At 41.7% G+C, this 25,774-nt stretch overlaps 1 protein-coding gene across 1 annotated transcript; it reads left to right on the forward strand.

The window, feature by feature from the left end:
* Positions 1-23,218: 23,218 nt before the first annotated feature.
* Positions 23,219-25,375, forward strand: LOC124067274 (pancreas transcription factor 1 subunit alpha). Its single transcript, XM_046404504.1, has 2 exons — positions 23,219-23,921; positions 24,753-25,375. Exons 1-2 carry the CDS (start codon positions 23,342-23,344, stop codon positions 24,788-24,790), a joined length of 618 nt encoding a protein of 205 aa, XP_046260460.1. The 5' UTR covers positions 23,219-23,341; the 3' UTR covers positions 24,791-25,375.
* Positions 25,376-25,774: the final 399 nt, after the last annotated feature.

Here is a 25,774-nt window from a genome sequence, read left to right on the forward strand (position 1 = left end):
CTTCAGCTCTATGTTTTTACCCAAATCCTTCCTTCTACTGTACATTTCCATGGGGTGAAAAACAGGAAACTACATGACAAAGACATCACTAATTGTAGAAAACACACAAAGACCGAATCAGCCTTGTTTATCAGATATTAATCATACAGACATGGCTGCACAGTGATCACCTTATAATGCAGATTGCAGTAACAAGGTCCTGATCCATTCTGGCAGTGCTCGACACTTGATACAGATACACGATGATATAATGCGTAATGGGAATAAAGAGTGTAGGCTGGGATCAGAGCAGCATTGCGTGACCGTGAAGCCAACATCCTGTCCTCAGTGAATTCCATGAGGAGGAGTGTGCGGCTCCTTTGGTTTCCGATGCTTTTTCTAGAGTCCTAGCATACGTATGTGTGTGTGTGTGCGTGCGTGTGTGTGCGGGGGAGGAGAGTAACTTGATTTACGTTTCTAGAAGTCAGCTCTTGCACTGTGCTGAGGCTGAAGTGAGAGGATATTTCAGTGTTTGTCGTTGGAGAGAAGGCAGTCGTTTCACTGATACACAGGAACAGATGTAACTCTCCCTGCTGCGATTAGACTGGCGTTTGGACCTGATCATACAGCAAAGGTGGATGAGTAAAAGCAAACCATGTAGCCCTGTCCATCACAGGTATTTGAATTTGACCCAAACGCGTCCCCTAAAAAGCTAAATAGTACATTTCATTTCATCTACACTCACGTGGGACATATTTCACTTGAACTGTAGTGCTTATTAAAATCCCAACCAAACATTAATGTGGGCCATGCTTCTATGTCACCCGCTACTGGATGCACAGTGTGGTTTATAGCTGATTTATTAGGATCTACCAGATAAAATACACACCACAGGAAAAGCACAGATGGAACATTAACAGCCTCTCCAGAAAGCCGTGGAACCCACTCACCTAAATACAACTCAACCACTGTTAATGTTAATTCACCAATCAAAATATAATGGTATTTTCAATACATGATCAATGTTAATGCACTGTAATGTAACATAATGTATTGAATGTGCTGAATTTACTGCTTTATTGAAAGCTTGATAGATTTGTCATTGAGGATGTAATGGTGAACTTTAATGTGTGAGGCATTCATCTGAATAATAACAAAGGCTTTCTTTGATGACTAGTGATTTCAACATTAAAAAGATTTTAGTATTTGAAAGCAACATCCTCTTTATTGGACTGACCTGAAAGCAAGTCCACTGCTGGCTCTGATCTGATCGAAGGAGAACGGAACTTTAAGCGGACCTCAGGGACAGATTTTGACAGTTTCTCCCGCCCTGCTCCTCTCTGGGCTGAGTTATCTGTGATGTGTGTCCTCTCCTGCGGTCTGAGAGCCAGGCAGCCATTAGCACAACCCATCTCTTTAATCAAGCCACTGGAGGAGGTACTGAAGGACGCTTTGTTGACCGCAGTATGCCTTCTCTCTTATTTTCTCACCCACTGGCACGCCCGCTCGATGGGAGAGTCCTGAGGTTTGCTGAAGCCTCAGTGAGTCAGCGACAGGTGGACAGGTGGTGATTCAAAGCACAAGCGGAAGCCTCAGAGCTTCACTGCTGCTGGGCAACTAAAAATATGTGGGAAGCCTTCACCGAACTGCGAACACAAAAGCATTTATTTTGGCTAGGATCTCAACGGATGTAAATGTAAACACTTGCGCATATGATCTTTACTTTGAAGCAGTGTTTTCACATTAATATTTCTTTTTGCTACTGGTATGTCAGGAGATAAACATGTAAATGTGCAGCAGTAACAGACAGTAACATCTTTCTTTGGATCAACATGATTGTTTTCCAAACTGCCCTACAGCCTAAAATGACAGACAACAGTCAGTTTCAGAGGTTTAAATCATATGTTTGCTGATGTTTAGAAGGGTGGAAGAAGACTGATAGTTAGAGGCACGTTATGCAGACTGTTCTTCTCTGCTGTTGCTCTGTCAGCGTCGCAACCATCCATCAACACGAGGGAATGCAGGGGTCCTTTTAAGTAAATGAGATAATCTTATATTTAGTCTCACTTTTTAAGCATGGATTGGATTATCTGGTACTGATTGTGCGAGGTTGTTGTTTTAGAGTTATACTTTGCTAGATAGAAGGGACGTGTCTGTTACGCTGAGATCATATGTTTTAATATGTGTTTTAAGCCCTAGAGATTCAGCAGGTTAAATTTTCGACTTTTTCTTGTTCTAAATTTGTCTAGGATGAGATCCTTTTGTTCTTAATGCACTGCATCTTCTTTTCTCACACCTAGGTAATGTAACCTGTCAGAGCACGTCAGTACAGAAACAACTTTTAGATATATTAGTCACTTGTACAACAAATACTGGAGAACCATAATGGCCTGATTAGTTTTAATGCAACTCAAAGATGACAACATTTTTTTTTTTTACTATCAAAGCTCAGTCAAAATTAGCAACAGAACATTTACTCCATTGTGTTTGTTCATAGAATATAAATCAAAGGGGGCAGATTGCGGTCAGCAATGTTAACAAATAAATAAATAAATAAAAAGTTTTACTTTGATTGATTCTGAAGCCTGTGCAGCTGCAGGATGTGCTTTAAATTCTTTAAATGACAGATTCTTTTGAAGGGACAAAAACAAGCTCTGGTCTGCAGCTATGCAGACTCAGTTCAGACACCAACAGGACTTTAGTACATAAAGAGGGATTTAAAAGGTACAAACACTGTAAAGGTGATCTGGGTTGCAATCGTGCTCTCTCCTGGGGGCGCTGCTGCAGGTGTTCAGATGTCTGTGTATATGTGGTTTTGGGGGTGTGGGCCAGTACAATAATCAACCATTGTATGAGTCGATGCTGATTGTTTTAATTTGGCCTTCGCTGGAAGATGAAGGTAGGAAACAGGCCTGCTCTGGTTTGTTTTTTATAAAGCTCCACGTAAACATTTCAAATTCTGATCCCTTTTTATTTATCACAGCTCACACCCACATCCTATAGTAATGGTCGCCACATTTCTGGGATGAAAGGGTACAATGCGTGTGCATGTGCCAGGAACTGATAGGGAGAATGTGTGTGTGTGTGTGTGTGTGTGTCTGGGCCTATATAGAATATATGTAGGGGATTGAGTGTATTGTATGTTTTAGTCTGTGTGTGTGGGTGTTTCACATGCAACGTGGCGAGCTCTTTTTTTTCCTGCCAGTGTGTTTGATAGACAGTAGTCCTGCCAAGCATGTGTGTGAGTGTGTGAGCGTGCATGTGTGTACTAGTGTGTGTTTACTCTGTCAAATGTGTCCCATATGTGGGCGCAAGGTCTGAGCCCATGCAAACTTCCTCTCCTCTCTGCTAATGCCTGCCACCACCACACTTGAGTGAAATAATGTTTGCCAAATACATTTTGAGATGACTGGAGTTCCAGACGGATGACGTTTTTCACACGGACGTAATCAAATATTTGTTCTGACATGGGAAGTGATAGCCTGGCATAATTTGTTTCTGCGAGTTACAATGTCTTTTATGGGTTGTTGTTAAAAAGTTAAAGTGAAAATTTTCTTTCAAAGTATCCTCTTAATAATGTCAGCTACTCAAGAGCTCATAAAGAGCATGGGCTTTGTAGGCCACGGTAAGCCTGGTCAGAGGTTGTACTCAAATGAATAATAGCACATGTGAATTTTAGTACCCATTATTTGTAAGTGAATAGTTCAATGTTGAAGTGCAAACAAAAATCTTGATAAACTGTGGCCTGATGTTTATTTTTTAAAGTTTTGCAAATGTCACATTCTTCTTTAAAAGCTCAAATTCTGCTGCTCTTCTTCAAACTAACACTCTGGCAGTGATACTGGGGTACCGCAAGGCAGCATACTTGGGACATTTTACTTTTTCTTCTGTTATCTATTCAGGTTGTATCTTTCCTACATGCAACTGTATGAATATTTACATTAGAAAATAAAGCAAGTAATAAAGTAAGTACATGCAAAAAGTACACGACGAGGACATTTCTCTTCATAGCGCTAGAGGCCATCTTTAAAACAAAAAACAACAAAACTGCACCACATAGCATGGAAAAACATCATCATCATCACTCATCGTGTTTGTAAAACCTCATTTGCCTGTGGCTTCTTGTTTCATACTTTCTGCCGTGTCTGTACCCATCCAAGTCTGCTTCAGAGAAGGAATCAAACAGCCACCTCATGTCAACAAACATATTTGGGGTCTCTGTCTACAATAGTTTAACTCAGTGTCCCCAGGGCCCCTTCATACTGAGAGATTTTCTCACAGCTGAGACCTCTGCCTCTCTCACATTGTATCTCAACCCGGGGAGACATTCAGTTGTTATGAGTTGTTTACTGTGACGTGGAGTTTTTCATTTGGATACAAGTTCATCTTTGCAAAAATAAACTGCAATGCCGAGTTTATGTTGGGGTGCCTGGTCATTGCCATGAGTAAGCAAGTGTAGCAAGTTTCCTGACATCCAAATATTTTACAGTTTATATGCAACAGAATCTGTGTTACAGTTCATGTTTTCAGGCTGTTTTGTTCTGCATAGTATAAGAAGCATCAGAGCATCTGCCATCTGCATCAGAGCAAGTTTGCAGTCACGTATCTCATCTTTTTACCTTTAGTCCCGGGCAGACCTATTAACTCAAGGCAATCTAAATCATTGTGGCTGAACCAAGACATCGAACGACCCGGCGCTCTTCGCAGTGTCGTAAAGCACAGCCTCATGAAAAGCTCAGTGCACAGCAGGTGAGTTTGAAAGACACGGTATCCTGTAAATATTGCTTTTTACATCAGTTTAAAAAAAAAACGCTCTCAGACACTCCTTGCCAACGTTATCTACAAAGGACATCTAAGTCAGTGTCTCTGTGTATATGGAATAAGGGAACAACTACATGGACAATCCTGCAAAAAGACATGAAATATTTAGCTGCACCCAAGGGGAATCCTGTACACACAGGAAGGACAAAAAAGATTTGCACACGAGGATAAATATACACTATGCACGTGCATTACATCAGTAAGCAGCACTTACATGCATTAAGAATTCACACAGGACCTTCATTTGGCTGAAAATAAGTCAGGGCCACCCAAAAAGACTATTCTTCACCACTTAAAAGTGGATCTAACAGAGACAGAAGTACAGGTACACACACACGAAACACACCCACAACAAAGTTGTAACCTTATCCCTCTTTGACTCCAAAAGGCTGATAGAAGAGAAGGCTGGTACTATTGAAGGAAGCGACCACAAAAGAGGAGAACATCATCACCACAGTAATAACTGGTTTTCTTCGCTGACTTAAACCTCTTAGTTTAGACACTGTCAATCCAAACAATTCAGCGGCTCACTCTCATCACACAGCATGTTACTTCCCTTTGCTTATTTACTGACACAGAAGATAAATCAATTAGAATGTGCGCATAAAGGTTTCCAACAAATAAAGACAAAAACAAAAAAAGAGATGAGTGGATGATCAGTAGTAGTAGGCAATTTAGTTAATGACGACAGGACGTAGAAAACCTGGTCAAACTTGATAAGATGATGAGAACAAAGACAAGAAGGCAGAAAATGACTTGATTCCTGTCCATTCAAGGTCACACTAAGAACCGCCAGGTCTCCACCTCAGGGCTCGACAAGAGCATCCCCCTACCCCGCCTCCACTCCTCTCCTCTCCTCCCATCCCATCCTCCTGTCTAATTCAAAGCATCTTGGGGGTGAGTGCAGCGGAGAGAAGGATGTGGCTGAGGCAAATGAAAGAATCATAACAACAGGATCAAAGCAGTCCTGCAAATCTATTCCTTCTGGACATGGCGGCTTTTGCATGAAACAAAGAAAGTCAAAGACAAGACAGAGAGGGCGATGCACAGAAAGGAAAGAATGGGATAAAAGGAAAGAAAAGCGGAGAGGAAGGGATAAAAGACGGAGTCATGAACTCGGTATCTCATGGAGACGGTCATCACACATGCTGCTGTTTGATTGATGCTCTGCTCGTCCATTCCAGCTTCTTTGCCTCTCTCACTCTTCCACACGTCGATCACATCAATCCGCTTTCAACAGCTCTGTCAACGCTTATCAAGGACTCTGACTTGCCATGCTGCCTTTCATATTCCAACTTCATACATTAGTATTCTGTTTTTTGTGTTTGAAGGAAAGCTGAGAAATAATAAACACAAGACAAACCAGTTTGAACTGAAAGGAGGTCGCTGCTACAAAACTTGAGGGTTTGATATTTATAGATATATGTGTTTTTGTCATCATAGATGCAAAGTGTTGTTCTGTTGATGAGCCTTCACAGTCTTACAAACATAACATTTTTTTGTCTGCAAAACAAATTTTACAAGTTTGACTTATAATTTTACAAACAAAGTATAAAGCTGCCAGACACCCAAAATACATGAAAAGTATTAAGAGATAATCACTCAAAATATTACTGAAGAAGAGTTCAAGGCTGAAAAAAAATGCTTTGCTTTATCTACATACAAATACAGAAAAAAGTGTGATGTGTTTCGATATAAATGCCCCACATCAATACTTTCAATTGGTTTTCTCAGCTGGCTTCTACGTGATATATAAATAAAACTGTGTAAAACAGCAAGAGTTGCTCAGATGAATAGACTCCAGATGGGGGATAAATGGGGCTAACTGGTGCAAACAAAAAACCCCTCATGATTGAGAAGGACTTTCCTGTGGTACCTGTTGTGCTCTCATTTGTCCCTTCACATCTGGCAGCCAAGCAGAATTAACCAAAACATGACAAGTATTTGCAGTGGTGGAAAGTTTTTGTTTACCGTCTATGGTTAGATTTTGCACTCTTTTGTGCTTTTTTTCCTGAGAGAGCCTTTGGCCTTGCTTTAAAGCATCACTGTCTGACCTCATTGACTGCAAGAGACATTTAAGAAAATTAGGCATAGAAGTATGAAGAATCAAGGACCCACCAGTTTGAAATGAGCACAGTCTTTTAATTGTATAAATCTCAAATGTTGTGGTAAATATTCCAGCTCTGCTTTTCTTTCTCTGTGCTCCTCCCTGTTTCATCTTCTTGAAGCTGGAAGAGTGATTTCTGCAAATCTACACTCGGCACGAACCGCATACTTAGATCATGATGCACCGACCCTCATAATTCACATGGTTCTGTCATTTTACACTCAATTTGCAATGTGTTACAGCTTAGGAATCCACAACACGTTTTCTCAGACATAAAAGACAAAAGATAATCATGGAGAGACACACGGGGCAAAATCAAACCGGTGTAGCTGCTCAGTCCGAGTACCGTCGATTGGGCTGCGCGCTCTGTTTCGAAACACATCAAAGAAAATCAGAATTTTGCATGAAAAACCACAACATGACTTGTATCCGCCCCCCTTTCCCCCAATCTTGCACTTCCCTAGAGGAAAGGAAAATGTGGATTCTCAGAAGTATTATTCCAAAACAACATACACACTATGAACAAGAGGGAGAAATACATATTCCAGATCCATCAGTAAAACCCTCATGTTTGCATCCAGGCCTTTTTGTTTGACTCTGAGATGCCAGGGGGGTCTAAAAGGATTGACAGGTTTACAGTTTGAGGCTATGTGGGGCTGTTGGGAAATTGGGGTGTTTGCTGTGTAAAGAGCCACCTCCTGAAAGTCTTTGTGAAACAAAGAAATTGCTGTGTGACAGTTTAGTGGAAGCTTCCCAGTCACTGTATGGGCCTTTGTAATCACCACAAAAGAACATACCAGCAGAGTAAGTCCATAACTCATCCACACAAACAAACTCTGATGTCGGTAAATGAGGCCGAACTCCAACCCCTGAAGGGTGAGACTTGGCTTTTGCGGTGTAGCTTGATGAAGGCAAACAATGCAGCTGTATGTTGACAAGAGGACGGGACATAAGAGTGGAAAGTGGCAAGACGTTTTGTCCAGGCCCGACCCTGCAAACTTCAACGCTGCATCAAAGGCAAATGTCTTGATAACTTTGTTTTATGGTAAATTTTACCAGTCATATCCCATTTGTGCTGCTGGGAATTTGTGCAATCACTTTGCTGTAACTCTACGATGATGACAAAAATCTGGGACGATTGTTGGACTGAAAGCTGCTGGATGTTATTTTCAATCGCTTCATTTTAGGACTGTCCATCTGTTAGTAATCACAATGTTCGGGCTTAATAAAAACTCTGTCTGTCGTCAGGTAAAGAAATGTCACATCTACACAAAACTGAAGTGAGTCTCAGTGAATCAGCACAAATAGAATATAACATTTTGAGCTTACTAGATCAGTACATCTATGGCACATATCAGCCTTTAAGTTTTTTCAGTGGCTCACTCCTCACTGACAGCAGAGCCTGGGTGGTCGACGTCAGGGCTCAGATGAATCTTTATGATGATGTTGTGAAAAACTCCTCTGTTTTCGGTCTAAACTTATCAGTGTATGATTTGACGTGGCTGCCAAAGACCTCACAGAGTGCACTTGTAACGACTGAGAAACACAGAGGCCCGAGGAAAACCTCGGCCAAGGCCAGCCGTGACAGCCGGCACACCACACGGCCTAAAACAATACACAATGTGTCCCTCCTGACGGCCATCAGTACACACTCGTACAGTCATGGCAGGGGAAGAACACACGCTTGTCCTGACATCTCCAGACAGCGAAAAATAAACGGACAGATGGAAAGAGAAGATACATAATGAATACCAGTGGTCTGGGAGAAAGGAAAACCGATCTTCTTCTCCATCATACTGAACGATGTCTACACGCCGGGTGTCACTGTGTAATAAAGATCATGCGAGCCCTTTTCACTCGAGACCCTTCCATGTGCAGGCTCCCTAAGTGTCATTGGAGAGTTAGCGCCAGGACCATGAAAGCACTAGCCGCAGGTCATTAAAATACCTTTGAGAATATGGGATGCTTATCAAATAATATGAACCACATTGCTCCACTTTCCCCTTGTGTAAATGGGGAGTGGATGTGGGGTTCGGGTAGATATCTTTACCTTTTCAAGTTCCCTTTGAAGTCTGGGTATTGAAACAAGCGCCTGGGAAAGTGGAAAACTTTATACGCAAATACAGCAGAGTGCTGGCTTCTGTAAGGGTCATGACCTGACTGTGTCTTCTAGTGTCTTGTCTGAGAAACAAAAGTCAGCTGAATGTATGAACTGAACTGATGTCTGTAATGTATAAGTTACTGCATGAAAACAGCGGTGAACACATTACGCAGCCTAATGCGCACACCAAATTGTCTTTCTTTGTTATCTTTTCTCAGCTTTGTTTCAGGCACAATGTGGCCTACAGCTGAAATCAGTGACCTTAAAGAACACCACTGGATGCTCTGTAAAAATACCAATCATCGTCTCCTCATAAAACAAACGGATGGACGTTCAGAAGGAGGAGATTTTTCCATCATGGTCTTTTTCCAAACTTCAAATGTCCGGCTGATTTAACAAGAGGAGAATACTGGAACATCTCGTCAGTGTGGAATCTGCCAAAGTCACTCAGTGTAATTGTGGTGCCATCTGTTCAACTAGAAAAAACACACAAGTGGTAATTTGTGTAATTTCCTTTTGTTACTTCAAAATTTGTCTTTTTTTTAACCAAGTTATACGACATATTTTCCTTTGAAACTAGTAGAGACAAAACACTCCCAGATCACTTCCTATTGTTTAAAAAATGTAGTAATAAGCCTTCATACCCAGATAGACACAGCTGGGGCAACAGTTGTGAAAATGCTGAGAGATTTAAGATTGGGGAAAGTGCAGATGCACAAAGCTGGAAACATGCCTTCACCATTTCATAATACTATTTTTATTCCAGACTGTTTCACACGAGACCTTCAAATGCCAGCTGAAGGCAGTGTAGACCCTCTTGATCCATTTCCATTAAAATCCCAACAAATTGACATACAAACATACATTTTGTGATTAGTGGTTTGTAATTGAATTGTTTAAGAAGAGATAGAAATGGAGGTATACACTTCATGTAGAGGATGAAAGTCACGATGAGCAGATCACAATCAGCAGCTTCAGTGCATGCAGTTGGTGCCCCTTTTACTTTTAAATCTTTTTTTTGCCACTCAGTCATTGGTAAAAACTGTGGGAGAGGTTGTGCATCCACTTCTGAGCTCTCTAATGACTGTTTCATACACTACCAGCTATTAAGTAGACAGTATCTATCTTGTAATTGAATTTTGTTGGTCATGGATGTAAAGTTGCATTCTGTCAAGAATGCAGTGAAATTAAGAAAGCATGTCTATTGCTTAATATATTCCAAAAGGTGGTTTTCAAATAAAAGTGTTCCCCTTGACATTTCTGCACTGCACATTAGTGACTTAGTGCCTGTCGCTTGACTCAGGCTCCACACACTAGATGTTGAATTCCTTCATAGTGGAGTTTGATTTCGATATGGAGTAAACAGGTCCGGGGTACAGCAGCCTGACGCCGCTGCCTGTCTTTGACATTTCCCCCTGACGCTCCCAGTCACCCCGCCTCGGAGTTCCTCCTGCATGGCTCACACTCCCCCGCTTTGGGCCAAGCTGGATCCCCTGAGGCCCATCTTCAGGAGGAAATTATTTTTCATTGCCCCCAAAGCACCGTGACTCTTGCCAGTTTGGCCTCTTCTCTCTTGTGCGAGGCTCCAGGTTGTAAGGCCGAGCTTCCTCCTTCCCATAAGGGGGCAGCTGTGAGGTCGGACCTTCAAGAAAAGAAGGTCACAAGCCCCGGCTTCAGTCCGCCGCCACCATGTGGCTCCTGGGCCTTTCTTCCCTCCACAGAGCAAGTCTATATTGTATATCATCTTAAATGTACTAGCCTGACCTGAAAACAGTAGGAGCTTTCAATCCATCTTCACTGGGTCCCTGCAGAAACTCTCGCCAAGCTTGTTACTTTTGTTGTATTTCAAGCGGGAGACACAGTGGTTTTATTGTCAAGCAAGGGTTTCATGTTGTATTATTAAACTTTGTATTTTCAGTGGTTAGCTTTTGGGACTGGGAAACCTGACCAAAAATATGTCACTTCAAATAATCTGAAGTGACTGAAAATACATTTTTCTGTTGTTGTGGTTTCCCTTATGAGCCACACACAGCATTTAAAAGGTTTGTTTTTGACCACTTTTGCTGTAGCTGACTTGTATTCTTTTTGATGATAATCCAATAACTGGGAGGTTTGTGTATCCACTCCAGTTTGCTGTGCGACAGGTCATGACTACTGCTTCAAGAATTCCATGACTCATCAAATGGGCTTCATGGCTCCAGTGCTTCAGGTGACTCAGCAGGAAATCCACTGATAATATTGATCACTGTGGCTTTGCTGTGTTCCACATTGCTTTGCTCATTTCCACAAGGTGCAAACACAGAGCTACATTTCTCCCACATGACAGAAGGAGGAGATAAAGGCATTAGCGGACCTTCTGTCACTCGTGAAATGGCATTTTATAATTTTATTTATTCTGTTTTTATCTTGACCTTTTGGATGAAGTTGTGGCTCAAGTGCTTAGACATAAAGAAAACTGAGTACCTTGTCCAGCAAAGCAAACACTGATGTATTAAAGGAACAGTTCAACAATTTGGGAAATTCACTTTTTTGCTTTCTTGCCAAGAGTTACATGAGTCCTTTCAGTATAAACCTGCAGCCAGACAGCGGGTGGCTTCACTTAGCCTATAAACAGGAAATAGGAGAACATCGAGCCTGGTTCCATCCAAAGGTACAACATAATTCACCTTCTAAAGCTCATTAATTAACATTTTATCTTGTTTGTTTAATCTGTACAGGAACTGAAGTGTAATTATATTGTTTTTATCTTTATCTTTGTTATTATGGAGGGATGGGATGATGAGGGCAACACTCAGCAAAGGGCTACAGCTCGGAGTAAAACCCTGACCACTATTAAGAACTACCTTTTTGTACACGGGGCTCGCATGAGCTGCCAACCTGCATTGTTGTTTAACGTTATGTGCCACACTGTTTCTTGGCTGAGGGCAGTGACTTCCTAGCATGTAAGTTAGTGCTGGTGTTAGGGCTCAGTCTTTCTGCTAAGCAATGCTAACTGGTTTTGCTGTTTAACAAGACGGATATGAGAGTGGCATTGATCCTCTTATCTAACTCTTGCAAAGTAAATGAGCATATTTACATGAGTAACTAACCCTTTAAGACCCCTTTAAACTATATAGCAGCTGTTATCCTCAGAATATAGTTTTCCATCTTTTCTTTCACTTGACCTGTTTTTCTTTCTTGACTTTACTATTAAGGGTGTGCGTGATGCCTGTAATGCAACTGCACTTTATTTAGACTTTTGCTGCTGTGGCGAGCCTTGTTTGGAGCACCAGCCTCTCCACACTATCCATAAAGAGAGATTCACTGGGGATATGGAGGTAACTCTGGGGATGAAGAGGAAATATTGTGGTGCAGCAACTTCTGTGAAGCCAAGACAGAAGCTCGTGTGGTATCTGGCAGACCAGCGAAGAGGACTGGGAGTGTTCTTTATTTCTTTCCTTTCTCCCTCTTCCCCATCTTTCACTTATCTTTCTATGTTTCCTTGTCTTTTTCATTTTTTCCCCATTCCTCCCACCCTCCTTTTCCACATCTAACTGTGCCAGGCGAAATACAATGAATCACTGATACCAATTCTTCTCCCATGGACGCATTTTCCAGCTCCCGGGAATCTAATTTCCTGTTTCTACTCCTGTCAACTGATTGGTGTTTATGTTTAGCAATCTGTTTCTTATAACCCTTTTTTTTTGTTGTTGTTTTCTGGCCTTTATTTCTTCTCTCTTCCTCCCCACCTCTTTCTCTCTGCCTTTGTTTCAGTTTTACTTGTTGTAGTCCCACTGAAACAGTCCAAGATTCAGCCTACTCAAGGATAAGGGGTTTTAGTCCTTGGCAGCAGTTAAACCAGTTAGAAGATGGCAACACCTACACCGTGAGCCATTCAATCCAATTCAAACATCCATGTTAGGGGAATGATGTGTGTGTGTGTGTCTGAGGTGGGGTTGTCTCAAATGGAAAAAGCACATTACTTTCAGATGAAGTCAGCTTCTTCTTACTCTCCTCACACTGGAGATTGTAAGCTTGAGTTGATGGACTGTTGTTCATCTTGATGCCACAGAAGTTCCCATCACAGTGCCATTTATCCCCATTTGACATTGGACCAGTGGTGTAAATAAACTTCATGAGGCACAAAATAGGACCACCTTCAGCTCATGGTACGCTGGTTCCTTCCTTCTTTCTCGCAGTGTAAAATTAGAGCGTCATGCCACAAACATAAAGAAGTTTGAGGTCAGTTAGGTTTCACAGCCTCTATGGGAGACTTTAGTGTGTTCTGCACAGCGAGTTTAGGCTTTCTGTGGATGACAACAGGCCGACCTCAGTGGAATCCACTGAAACTTGGATCTTTATTTGTCCGAGCACTGTTTCACATTTGTCCAAGTAAAGACGTTCACACCTGGGAGCTGCTCAGTTCATTATAACTGACTGCTGAGCAACTACACTTGGGAAACTAGACGTTAAGTGTCTTGGATGGTGACATTGATGGGCTGGGTGGTTATTTAGGGGAGACAGCATGACGTGATTTCATTTTTACCAGACTTAAATGAGCTGGTCTGAAATTTGAACTGTAAACTTTTCAAACCATGCACCCGCACTAATCTTACACAAAATTTATACTTACCAGGTTAAAGAGGTAGCATCTTATATATACATCTTCACATTTTTGGAAATATACTGAAATGCTTTTCATAGTCAGTGAGGTTGCTTAAGCTTAACCTGGTGGGGAAATAAGGGGAACTAGCTGGCCTGGCTCTGTTCAAAGGTAACAAAATCCACCTACTAGCAATTCTTAAGATGTTAATTCAGCTTCATATTGTACATTCATTGACGTGGTATCAATCTGCTCCTCTAACTCGAACAAGATAGCAAGTCACTACATTTCCCAAAAGGTCATATTGTATCCTATATCTATGTTAGCAAACAAATAAGAGAATAGGCACTACAATTCAAAATGAGGCAGTGCAAGCATCTCATACCCAATAGTGAGGCTTCATTCTTTGGTGCCATTTTGGAGTAAACAAGGGATCTTTGAGTCGGTGCCTCGGGCGGGAGGGAGCATGACGTACCAGCAAGGAATGCACCTCTCACGTCTGCAAAAAGGATCGGAACATTTGTAATGTTGCTGCTCTGATTTTGAACTCTGTTTTCTTTGACTTCGTGATTTAAAATCGCTCAGGCCTCATTGGTAATGCGTGTTGTCTGGTGGTGTTATTTGGTGCAGGCAAAGGGGTACTCGGGGGGTGAGTCCCCCCACTGCAACTGTCAACTGGCAAATCAGCCTCTCATGGAAACCAGACGTTTAATTGTTCTCAGATGCTGAAGCTTTTGGTGTGAGCCGCAATGTGTGACTTTGCTCTCTTCTAACGTTGGATTAATTCACTGTCGTTCATTAAAAATGCTTGCGTGCCTCGCAGGCTTGAGGTCTGAATGAATGGGAATGCAGATCAGGCCAAGGTCGAATAGTTGTAACAAATATGGGAATGGATTAGTGGGATTTGTTTGTACCTATGAGCATTAAACAGAGGAGTTGGTTTCAGTGTTTGATAATTATGCTTGATAGACTTTCAAATATTTGCATATATATGTCATTGTGAGGCAAATTTCACTCATCTGCTGTCTGTGTAGGATAAAAGACCACTTGGAAAAATACTGTAGCAGATGCTTAGTTAATGAATAGAGCTGAAAAGCTGCAGCATGGTTCATCAAAATAAGAATTTTCTAAAATAACCAACCTGACAACACATGCTAATTTGTGAATATTATTAAATATGTTTCTAATACTTTCGTACTGGATAGACAGTTGATGAGGTCATTTCAACTGAAAAACTGTTCTTCAGTGTTTCTGGAAAAAGGACCTCACAGTGCTACTTTTGTTTGCGTGGGATCACTGAGCATGTGTTTTCATCCACCAGCTTTAGATTTGGTTACATAAAAAACACTCACCATGCACGCCATCTCATATTGCAAGCGACTGTATATCATGTGAGCCCCAGCTGATATAAGCAGATGAGAAACAATCATGAACCTTGTGTCCTGTCTTCTGCTGCAATATGAAATTCTATCACCTGCCCCGTGTCTCCCCAGCATTTGGTGGATGATTCAAAAAGTCAGTCAATCATTTCTAGATCGCTCCTTAGTCAGTTTCTAGTTTTACCTTGAAGACTCAACCTCTGTGGACTTCTGATGACTGAGTTAGGAGGTTTAATCTCTTTTATCTTCTCCATGATGTTGTGATTCATTGTCAGTGTGCAGGTTTGGCTCGATCGTACCAACAGCCTGAGGAAAAACAATAGCGGCATCATTATTCGTTCAGATGGAACCTGGATGAAAAAGCTCCCTATATGTTTAACAGTCTAATCCTCCTCCTCTACACACCCACTCTCTTTCCTTTCTCTATATCTTTGGCAAGAGCAGGAATTTCCTCCTGCATGTTTGAGATGTTTTTGTCATATGGCAGCTGAGTCTTGCATAATCTGCAACCTCGCCTTATCAAAATATTAAAGCTTTCTTGGATTATATGCTGTATTTTAATGCTATATTGTTGGAGAAATACAGAATATATTGGCAAGGCATGGGATCATAACATTCTGTTCTGTGGGTAAATGGACTGTCTTGACTGTAAGGGTGTTGTCTCCAACTCATTGCTTTTTAATAAAGTCATTAAAATGACTACAAGCTTGATCACAACAGGTGTTCTATGGTGGCTCGGTGAAACAAAGTCATGATGCTGGAAACGTCATCACTGATACAGAATTTAAACAATTTAAATGTTGTCTGGGTCTTTATGTCTCTGAGCCATGTCAAGTCTCACTGTATTTTCAGGTTGTCCAATCATGTCCGTCCATCTCATCCTCTTCTATCTCATATCTAGATTAGAATTTGGTGGTCAAATGTCAAATAAATACATAAACGTTTTTAGCCATAGCTCAAAAACTGCATACTATGACATGACTACACAAACATGTCTAACTGGATAAAATGATGAAGTGATGACTTTTTGTATCTGCAAGGTGAAAGGTCAACATCACTGTGACATCATAATGTTCTGCAGAAACACTTTTCATAACTCAGGAACAGAAGGGGAGACTGTAACCATATTTCACATTTACTCTCTATCAGTCACTACATATGATATATGAGTCTGGACAGACATGAATGCAAAATGCAACTTAACTGGTGGGTGGAGGCATACGACCACGAAGGGGTAATTCTAGCTGAAGATGACCTCATTGCAGTCAGCTGGTCTCACCGTTCAGAGTTTAAATAATTTTAAAAAACATACAGAAGCACACTTTTATCTCTTGAAAAGAACATCATAACGATGAATTTCTTAACTTATTTTATCACAACTTTGTTGACATCCTGAAATACCCTCATTGACTTTCTTACAGGTAGTCAGATGAGAAGATGGATCCCATATCCATACCCGAACGGTAAATACGAAGCTGCGGCCAGCAGCCAGCGACTTCATGGTGAAGTTAAGACCCCAGGAGGTTGCTGCACAGTGCCAAGAGATAGTTCTGCATATAAAATGACAATGAAGTAAAATATAAAAATCACAAAAACTGCATGAATGAGGAAAAAAAAACACAAGACATAAGGTCTCACTTAGTAAGATTTAGAAGTACTGGTAGATGGATTTTGTTACCTTTGGACAGAGCCGTGCTAACTGTTTTCCCTTGTCTCCAGTTTTTGTCCTTAGCATAACATCTGTATATATATATATATATATGTATATGTATATATATATTTTACAGGACCATATAAACTGTTGCCCACCATCATCAAATGCAAAAGTAAAAATGTAAAATTGTGAGAATGTAAGAAAAATGTAAGAAAAAAATCTTAATTGCATGAAAGCTTGTTTGAAAGTTATAGTGGGCTTCCATGTCATTAACAAATTTCAAATTCAAAATAAATTCCTAAAACAGAAAATAAGTTCTTGTAGTTTTACACCTTGTCTTGGATTACAATCATACTGTAAGGATTAGTTTGATGTTTTGGCTGGTTTTCAAGCTGCCTAGTTATGCAAGGTCAGAGATAAATGATAGCTGCAAAAGCACTTGTCACATTCTCCATTCATTAAGGGAAGGATCAGTCCCCTCCCAGACGCAGAGCATCTGTCACCAGAAGGAAAGCATTCATCTGACCAGAAGAAAAGCAATAATTGGATTATCAGATAATCACCCAGCTAACTATAGGGTGACATTAGAGATGCTCTGTGTTTGCATTCATTGTTTTGTTCCTCTTGTCTCTGAGCATTCAGAGAGCCCCCCCTCCGGGTCCAATGTGCTCTATCCCCTGTTCAGCCACGAATCTCTTCTTTTATCACCTTGCTTTGGACACCATATCCTATCCACTACTTGACCTGTGAAAACAGAGGAGTGTCCTGAGTGTGAATGAAGTGACAGCATGTCTTTCAGCTCTGAACCCAAATCCAGAGCAGAGTCCACTTAAAGCCTGAACAAAAAAGACTGAACAGAAAATAAAAAGCTTCTTTCATTTTCTCTTAATCATGATGGGAAAACATGCCACACCTCGCTGACCTGAACAACAGGCTCAGGACAAATGAAGAGATGAGAGATAAAGACAACCGCTGCACCACAAAGACAGCAGCTGGTCTTTAGGGGCAGTGTGTGTCCACTGGCATGTCTCTGCAGTGACCTAAGATGCCCTCATGCCTGTTAAGACCATCTCCTGAGTATCAGGCCTGTGTGTGTGTGTGTGTGTGTCTATGGACCTGATAGTGTTTTGTTCCAAGGAAGTGGAGTTGCAGGGCGAGCACATTCACATCTGGTTTCAGCAAGACTGTCCCCAAACAGCCCCATAAATGATACAGGCTACACAACAGGATCACCAGGGCTGGAAATCATCCATATGCCAGTGTGGCTGTCACTGTCAGAGTTACATGTTGAACAGATTTGAAAAGGCTGTGCTCCTCAAGACAAGACAAATACCACACCAATGAACAGCTTTCAACTTGAGTATTAGAATAAATCCCTGCAACACATAATGTTTAAATGTTCTTATTTTTTCTACCTGATTTACAAAACTATTTATTTTGTCTTTATGTTTGTTCTGCAACTCAGGCATTTAAGGAGTTACTTTTATTGGCACTTTTATTAAGGAAGGTCGGCTTACTTGCTTAATGTCTCCTGTCTCCTTCTTGGATCTGAGGAAACTTCTTAGTATGTCTTAATTTTTGCCTTGAGGTTAAACAAAATCTATGACAGAAAGTCTGTGTTAAAACTGGGGATATGCAGTTTGAAAGTTGTAGTCATTTATGAGGCAGGATTGCCCTGTTGTTGGACATTTATCACATTGCATTACAGGAAATGTAGGATGCATGGTATCTGGTGAATAGTACATAGCAGGGGTCCATTTAAATAAAAATAATCAATTTTTTACAAGCCCCCCAACTTTTTAAAAGTGCAAAACTAAATTTCTGGAATGCTCCTTTAAAAGTTTTTTTTTTCTCCTGATGATCCAATAATTTCATGTTTACAAACATGTCCTCTTGGATGCCTCTGTGGTAGATAAAACATATCAAACTTCCTGTTCGGTGGCCTAATATGCAAGACAATGTGATAAAATGCCCCATAGGATGCCCTTCCAGTGGAGAAAACGTGTTGCAGTGCCGTGTGGCCAGCCATGCCAGACAGTCAGTCGGCCACCATTTGCCTCTAAATGATTAAATAGTGAATGTTCTTCCGTGTGTTTTCATTGCAGAGATGTACGAGTTACAACATCTAAGTGACATTACAAAACAGTTTGAATCTTACCCAGAGCTTGTGAGCTTTGTGACTTTCTGCATGCCGGTGCTCCGCCACATACAGCTGGTGCCCCTTTTATTTTTTTCGCCCCTGCCCCTCAGACAACCTTTGGTCCACCACTGCTTACATCATACTTTACTATGATTTAACCAGCTATTGCAGTCTGAGTGGTTTTAGTAGATGCTGCCAAAATCCTTTGAATCATTGCTCCAGTTTTGGTGGTGGCCATCTCTGATTTTATTTGGTTGTAAAATGGGTGCGAACTTGACAGTACCCCCCCCCCCCCCCACACACACACACACACACACACTGAGATGATTCTCTCTCTAGCAGAATCAAGTTTAACATCAATGATGTTGATCCGTTCCCACACTGTAGGAGGAAAAGTATCAAAAATATCTCATTTTCCTTACTGAACCTGAAAGTTGAGATGGCTTTTATATGAGTTGCTCGAGTTTCGTTGTGCTTGAGCTCATAGCTTTTCTTTCAGATGAAGAAAATCAGCATTCTTTTTCACAACAAACTCAATGTTTCGCAGTCTGGTGATTTTAGTGGGATGTCATAATGACATCTGGTGCTCTGCAGGTGTCACCACTGATGACTGCAGTCTACACAGTTCTGCAGATCAGTCCTGTCCCACAGGCTCAGTGGTCTTTCCAAAGAGAAACACACCAAAAGTCACAAAATGAATGCACGGATTGGGATTAATGAATATAAAAGTGGAGTGAAGGGGAAGGTTATGATGTGCTGTATGCACGTGCACCCGTATAAAGTCATATTATCTACATACCACCTGTTGTCTTGCAGGTTATGCACATTCATACTGCAAAACTTGTGTGTTTTTATCAAGCCTGGGGCTCCAGCTTCAGGCTGTTGCTGGTCCAGGGAGAGGGGTGGTGCCCCCGGAGGGGTGTTTGCTTAAGGCCCACTTTACGATCATGATGCTTTTTCCAGACCAGACCTGGGCCTGAAATGCAGAAAGGAATGGAGGCAGAGCCAGTAAGCTGCTCATTAACATTGAGAATCAGAATCAGATTCATTTCTTTGGCAGGTTTTGTGGTGGGTACCTGATGCACTCTTCACACAAATGACTACAGGATCACACATCAGTCATGTGTTGCCTCAAAGGAAATAAATGTTACCCCAAATCTACAAATAGTTCACATGCAAGAGAGGTTTGCATGCATTCAGCCAGGGCATTTCCTGCATTATGTTCATTCAGTTGACTGGCAGGTCCTTTGAAGCTGGGCACATACTGTTCATTACATTAATGCTGATTGTAGCTTACCTTTAAAGGTAAAGGCCTGAGGCTATCTCAAACCTAATCTGTGGTCAAGGGTAACTTCTGCTCTGAGCTATCGCTTCAATGTGCCGTAACACTTTAATGGCTCAGTCCCAGAGCGGATCAAAGAGCAGTTTGTGGCCGAGGCTGAAGATTACACTTGGCTGCTATGAGAGAATGGCATAGCAGCCAAGACAGATCCCAGAGGCTTTCAGAACCGAGATGTTTATCGGCCTTGTACCCAAACAAACAAGATGTGCGTCACTGAACAGAACCCTCAAATGTTAATCTTTCTTTATGCTGTTGCACTGATGTATCTGCTGGTCAGAACTTTCTCTGAGTGTGTGTGTGTGTTTGGGGGGAGGGGCAGACATTGTGAAAGTGTTAGAAAGGGTGAGAGATAAAGAAGTAGAGAAATAAAAGAGCGGTGGGGGTGGACATAGCAGCAGTATTACTGCAAAGCGCCCTGGCACAGATTCTGAAAATCCATCAAAGTTAAGCAACACAGCTCAATAATTGGTAGGAAATGACACAATCTTTATGTGAGCTAACAGTATCCACTTTATCCCAGGGAATATGTGACTGTTTAAAAATCATAATATTATAAGCGACATGAAAGAGCCGGTGTGGATCAATTCTAATGTGTGTTTGATTCACACTTTCATTTACTTCCTTGTTTTCCACACAGTAACACACAGGTGCGAAGCAGATTCAAACCGCAGTCCTAATTGTGAGCATGTGGCTTTGCGCACTTGACTCCTCCACGCTGTCCTGCGGACTGGATGTCACTGCATGTCGGTCAGAGAATTTAAAATCTCCCCCAGCACACACTGAATCAGGGTTTAATAACTGTTAATAAGCTTATTTCTTGTTAATAAGAATATTTCACGTTTGAATCGGGGTATAAAAAATGTATCATTCTCATTGTACTTTTTCCTTGTTTATTTCGCGTTATCGTTTGTTCTCTTCAAACTCTTCAGCCCACTCGGATTGTTGTACAAACAAAAAAGGCTGATCTGAAGCTGACAGGCGCGTCTCTTCAGCTCGGACCAAACCAAAACCGTCAGCTGGGACCGAGATGCCGCTGGCAGGCCGGCAGAAGGTCCTGACAGGCCCAGCTCCTCTCAATGCAAGCTGTCTGCTCCTCTTCACTAATGAGGAAGCCAATAAGCAAACAGACTGCGCGCTGCTGAACCAGTCTGAATTTGTTTTATCGTGATGATCTGTAAAACGTGTCTTTTTTTCTGAGCAAAGAGTCTAAAGAAGTTCATAAGTCTTCAAATTATTTTTATGGAATGACTCATCATTTCGGCTTTATTTTACTCAAATATATAGAACAAATATGGTTTAAATTAAATGGTTTTTTATCGACTCCAGACCTCACACGGTCACATTTATTAATTTCAGGCCACGCATTCCATTTCTATAGCTGTTCTCATTCAATACAAATCCAGATTAAGAGAGCCAAGTCCCACTGAGTCCCCTTCAAAGAAATGGCCTGTGTTACCTTGCCGATTAAATGTCCAACAACTCCTGTGTTAGAGGACTGCATGACGCATTTATCCAAAAATCAGTCTTTTTAAACACCACATACACACTTTCTCTTTAGTGCTTAATTCACACTGCAAACTGTTTTATTGACTCTTGGCAGAGCCGAAACAAGATGCCGGGCTCGATAACAATGCAGTCATTAATCAGGATGTTGTTCTTTCAAATGTATCAGTCTCATGGGTTAATTGAACTGCAGGATGGAAAATGGTTAGAGCAACAACTGGTGCCGTGTGTTCATTATAACTATTGTAACTCAATCCTTTGGAAAATAGCAGCAACTTTGATGTGTTTCCTGAAACAAATACTGAGGTCCCTGCAGGGAAATCAAACACACTGGAGAAGAATGCCAAAAAGGACCGTGGCCTTTAGATTGTTTCTTCGGTAGGCTGTAAGCAAACAACTTGTCTGTGCGTCATCTTCAAAAAAACTCCTTCATTCCGGACTTTTTCGCTGAGACTATTTAGGAGGAATATGTTACTTCTGCGCCCTGTTAAACTTGGATGAATATAACACCTCACGGCAGAGGAGATCCCGAAGTGCATCGGCTCGGTTGTGATGGGAAATTATTAATACTACAACCACATTGTCTGACGAGAGCGCAGATCAACCTTCCAAACTTTACAGTTAATTAAAATACACTGATCTTTATCGTCTGTGAGGCTAAAACGCTTCACCTGTCTGAGTGTTAGCCGTCCGGATAATTCAGGTTAAATCAGCTGCTGCAGCGAAAGGCCTCATGCCGCCTGTGTTTACTGCAACAAGCAGATTCCCTTGAAATTAGCATCCCGGAGGACTTTGTCAAATGAAAACCACGTGTTAGCAAACATACAGCCTTCTTAAATTAAAGTTCATCCCCGAGCTGCCCTGCATTCAACCTCGAAGAAAGAGCTCGCTTATTTGATTAACCCCACGGTAATTACAGCGTGCGTCCCCTCCATGGTTTCACATTTAGTCAGTCATATCATTTGCAAATTAGGAGCATATTAATGTGGCAACTAAACCGAAATTATGTGGGACGAGTTGTGGTGATACTGCTGGAATATTTTACATCTTGTAGGTCTGTTTGGTATCTGACTTCAGTGCGTAAAAATATGTCTAGACCAGAATAAACCCAAAGGCAAAACCTAAGAAAATGCTCCTTTCCCATTGAGATCTCGTTACATTTTGTGCTAACAAAGAGCTTTCATGTGTTTCTGACAGTAGTGTTGTCAGCTGAGCTTTAATGGATAAAACAATCCCATTCAAAGGCCACCGGGTTTGCGTGGCCTGCTGCGCCATAGTGCTCGGCACAAGCCCTCCAATGACTGCTAAATACTGAGTGTTTTTTTGTCAATATTAGCGGGACTACTTGGGAGGAAGGTTATAATTGGACACGTGTTTTGCCCGCTTTTTGTTGTTCGGAGATCAACTGATTCCTTTGTAATGCGTTTTTAAAGCAATGAACGATCCACAAGGAGGGGTAAAGTGTTCTTAAGAGCTCCCATTCAGCCTTTAGAATTGGCCAGAACAACCCGCAGGGAAACATGGAGGCCCTGGAAGTATTTAATCCAGGAGATGTGTCCATCAGGCTGTCACACAGCAGAGGTTCAGACACGTGCAGGTTGGCAGTTTCCAGTTTATCACCGAAAATCTGCGCTTTGTTGTCTGTCCTCGGAGGTTTTGTTAGTCAGTCGTGCTCAGTTTTATTTTCCCACCAGGAAAAGAAACAGTACTTTAATAATTTGCCTTTAGAAATTATGGAGGATATACTTTTTGATTTCGACCAGGATGGCACCACGGATTTTGCATTTTGGGGACAGATGGACCAAAACTTCCAGCTTCAGACCCAGCTGGACACCTTCCTGCTGGACTACACCGCAGCCACAGGCCAGCTGTCGCCCTGGTCCTCTTTAGGCAGTCAGTCCATGTTCCCGGACGCGCAGCTGACCTTCACCGACCTGGACGTGCAGTCTCCAGGGGCGGGGGTCTGCGCTGAAGGGGAAAGCTCCTCCGCGGACGAACCCCTGGAGGTGACCAAGCGTAGGGCGCGGCGGCTGGTGTCCCATCATCCCTACAAGGTGCAGCGGCATGCCGCCAACATCCGGGAGAGGAAGAGGATGCTGAGCATCAATTCCGCCTTTGAGGAGCTGCGCTGCCACGTACCGACATTTCCCTACGAGAAGCGGCTGTCGAAGATCGACACTCTGAGACTGGCCATAGCCTACATCGCCCTGCTGAGAGAGATCCTCATGTCAGGCTGCGACCCCAAATCCTATGTGGACGAGTGCATGAAGAATGGCTACAAGAATCAAACCAACGCGATCTGGAACACGAGTGGTGAGTTGATTGCTATCGTTAGCCCAGAATGAAATTGTCAGTAATTAATGATGGAGCCTTGAGTAGCAAAGGAGATCAGACGTTAAGGCTGACTTTAGCCAATGTGGTGACAAAAACATTAAACTTAAAATTATAAGTTATCAGTCCATCATGTCAAGACAAGATCAGTTGTAACTCATCCAGGTTTCTGATTAAATATATGGATCTTGTCTTAAAAGAAATAAATATAATAATATATAATAAATATATGCAATATATATTATTTAAAAAGTATTAGAGAACATTTTTCCTTTTTGGTCATCAAATATTATAGACGTAATAAATATTTTCCCTTTATTTTCTATTCAATCCACATGAAAAGAAGTCCTAAGTTTCTGCTGATCGACCTCGTTAACATGTTATGATAAAGAACATAATCACACACGAGACAAGCCAAGCCACACTTTTAGTCTGCGTCTTTGTTACCATAAGACTTGCAGACAAGTTTTTTTCTCAGTAATCCCAGCATATTGACATAAAGCAAATGTCACTTGCAAGCAGCTTGTCGTGTGTTTGCTGCACACTTTCATCCCCAGGTGTGTTTCCCTCGGGCGTTTGCTCTTAAATGAGCCTCAATTTAACCAAAACACAAGTACCTGTATTCTTATTGCCTCCATGCACTTAACTAATTCTGTGGGAATCTGCTCTGAGGCCTCTTTGTGGGGCTTTTCAGCAGTAAGTGTGCCCCCATTCTTTAGCTCCAGACCTAGGACTTGTTAAACAGTCATTAAAATGTATCAAAACTTATGTGTTTGTCCTGCTTTTGTCTCCTTCTGCACCCACCCTTGCCAGATCTGACAGCCCGTCTCTCGTGGATAAAGTGGGATTAACTGAGGAACATGGGGGACGCTGAGTGTGGAGACTGCAGCAGGGAGGAGGTTCAGGTTTGTTCCTCCCTCTCCTCTCCACATGTAAAAGAAAGGCGGCCGGCCGACATAGCAGACCTGACATCTGCAGGATTCTCAGCGGGTCACAGACCTCAGGCTGTCTCAACCCCATCCACTCCTTCGTCCTCGGTGGCTTTTAATATTCTAATTTATTGTTGACTGGTAATGGAGAGCCATTGTTTTGGGGCTGGGGAGGGAAAGAGGGTTGTCCAAATACATGGCACTTGTGGGGCGCGCTGGCATGAGACTGAATGGACTCCCAAAGGGCTCATACTTCTGCATGTAGCGCTGAAGTGTTTTCTGAACTCTCGCTCATTAGTCCGCGAGTCGATGTGTTAAAAAGAGCCTTGGTCATGTAAATGAGGAAATGTTCATGAGAAGCAGATCAGCGCAGTGCGTTTTAGCATGTCAGGTGCCACTTCCAGATATGGCAGGAAGGCTTGTAGTGAACTGTTTGTTTCACATGCATCCTCTTTCATCTGTTGTGTTGTATGTTATTTATTCATTTATTTAATTATTATTAATTATTGTATATTTATGACTAAATAATGGTATTAATTTTTTGGACGTGTATTTGTACAGACTGTGATTATTGCTGGAACTCAAGTGAGGTTGCTGTGTGTATTCTGATTTACTGTGCTTTTGAAGCTACTCTGCTATCTGCGATGTGAAAATGGATCACAACTCAAGTTTAATGTCTCGGTTAACAATGAGCTCTACACAAGATTATAAAACGCAATCTATAACTACTTTCTGCAGTTTTGTTTTGTTTCTGGTGGATTTTCTGATGTCTTTGTAAGGTCTTTTAATCGGTTACAGGGTTCAGTCATGTGTATTTCTCTCTCTTGGACTAATATTTTGTCTCTGATTTCTTTTTCTTGTTAGTTTTATAGATGACTCAAAGTCACACTTAAGTACAGATGGATA

Source organism: Scatophagus argus, chromosome 11 (assembly GCF_020382885.2).
Source record: "Scatophagus argus isolate fScaArg1 chromosome 11, fScaArg1.pri, whole genome shotgun sequence".
In the NCBI taxonomy this organism is placed as follows: domain Eukaryota; kingdom Metazoa; phylum Chordata; class Actinopteri; family Scatophagidae; genus Scatophagus; species Scatophagus argus.

What these genes read in the sequence shown, in the direction of transcription:
- LOC124067274 (XM_046404504.1), top strand. Translation starts at nt 23,342, where the DNA reads ATGGAGGATATACTTTTTGATTTCGACCAGGATGGCACCACGGATTTT. An exon ending in CGCGATCTGGAACACGAGTG is followed by an intron (nt 23,922 to 24,752) that starts GTGAGTTGATTG and finishes CACCCTTGCCAG; the next exon opens with ATCTGACAGCCCGTCTCTCG.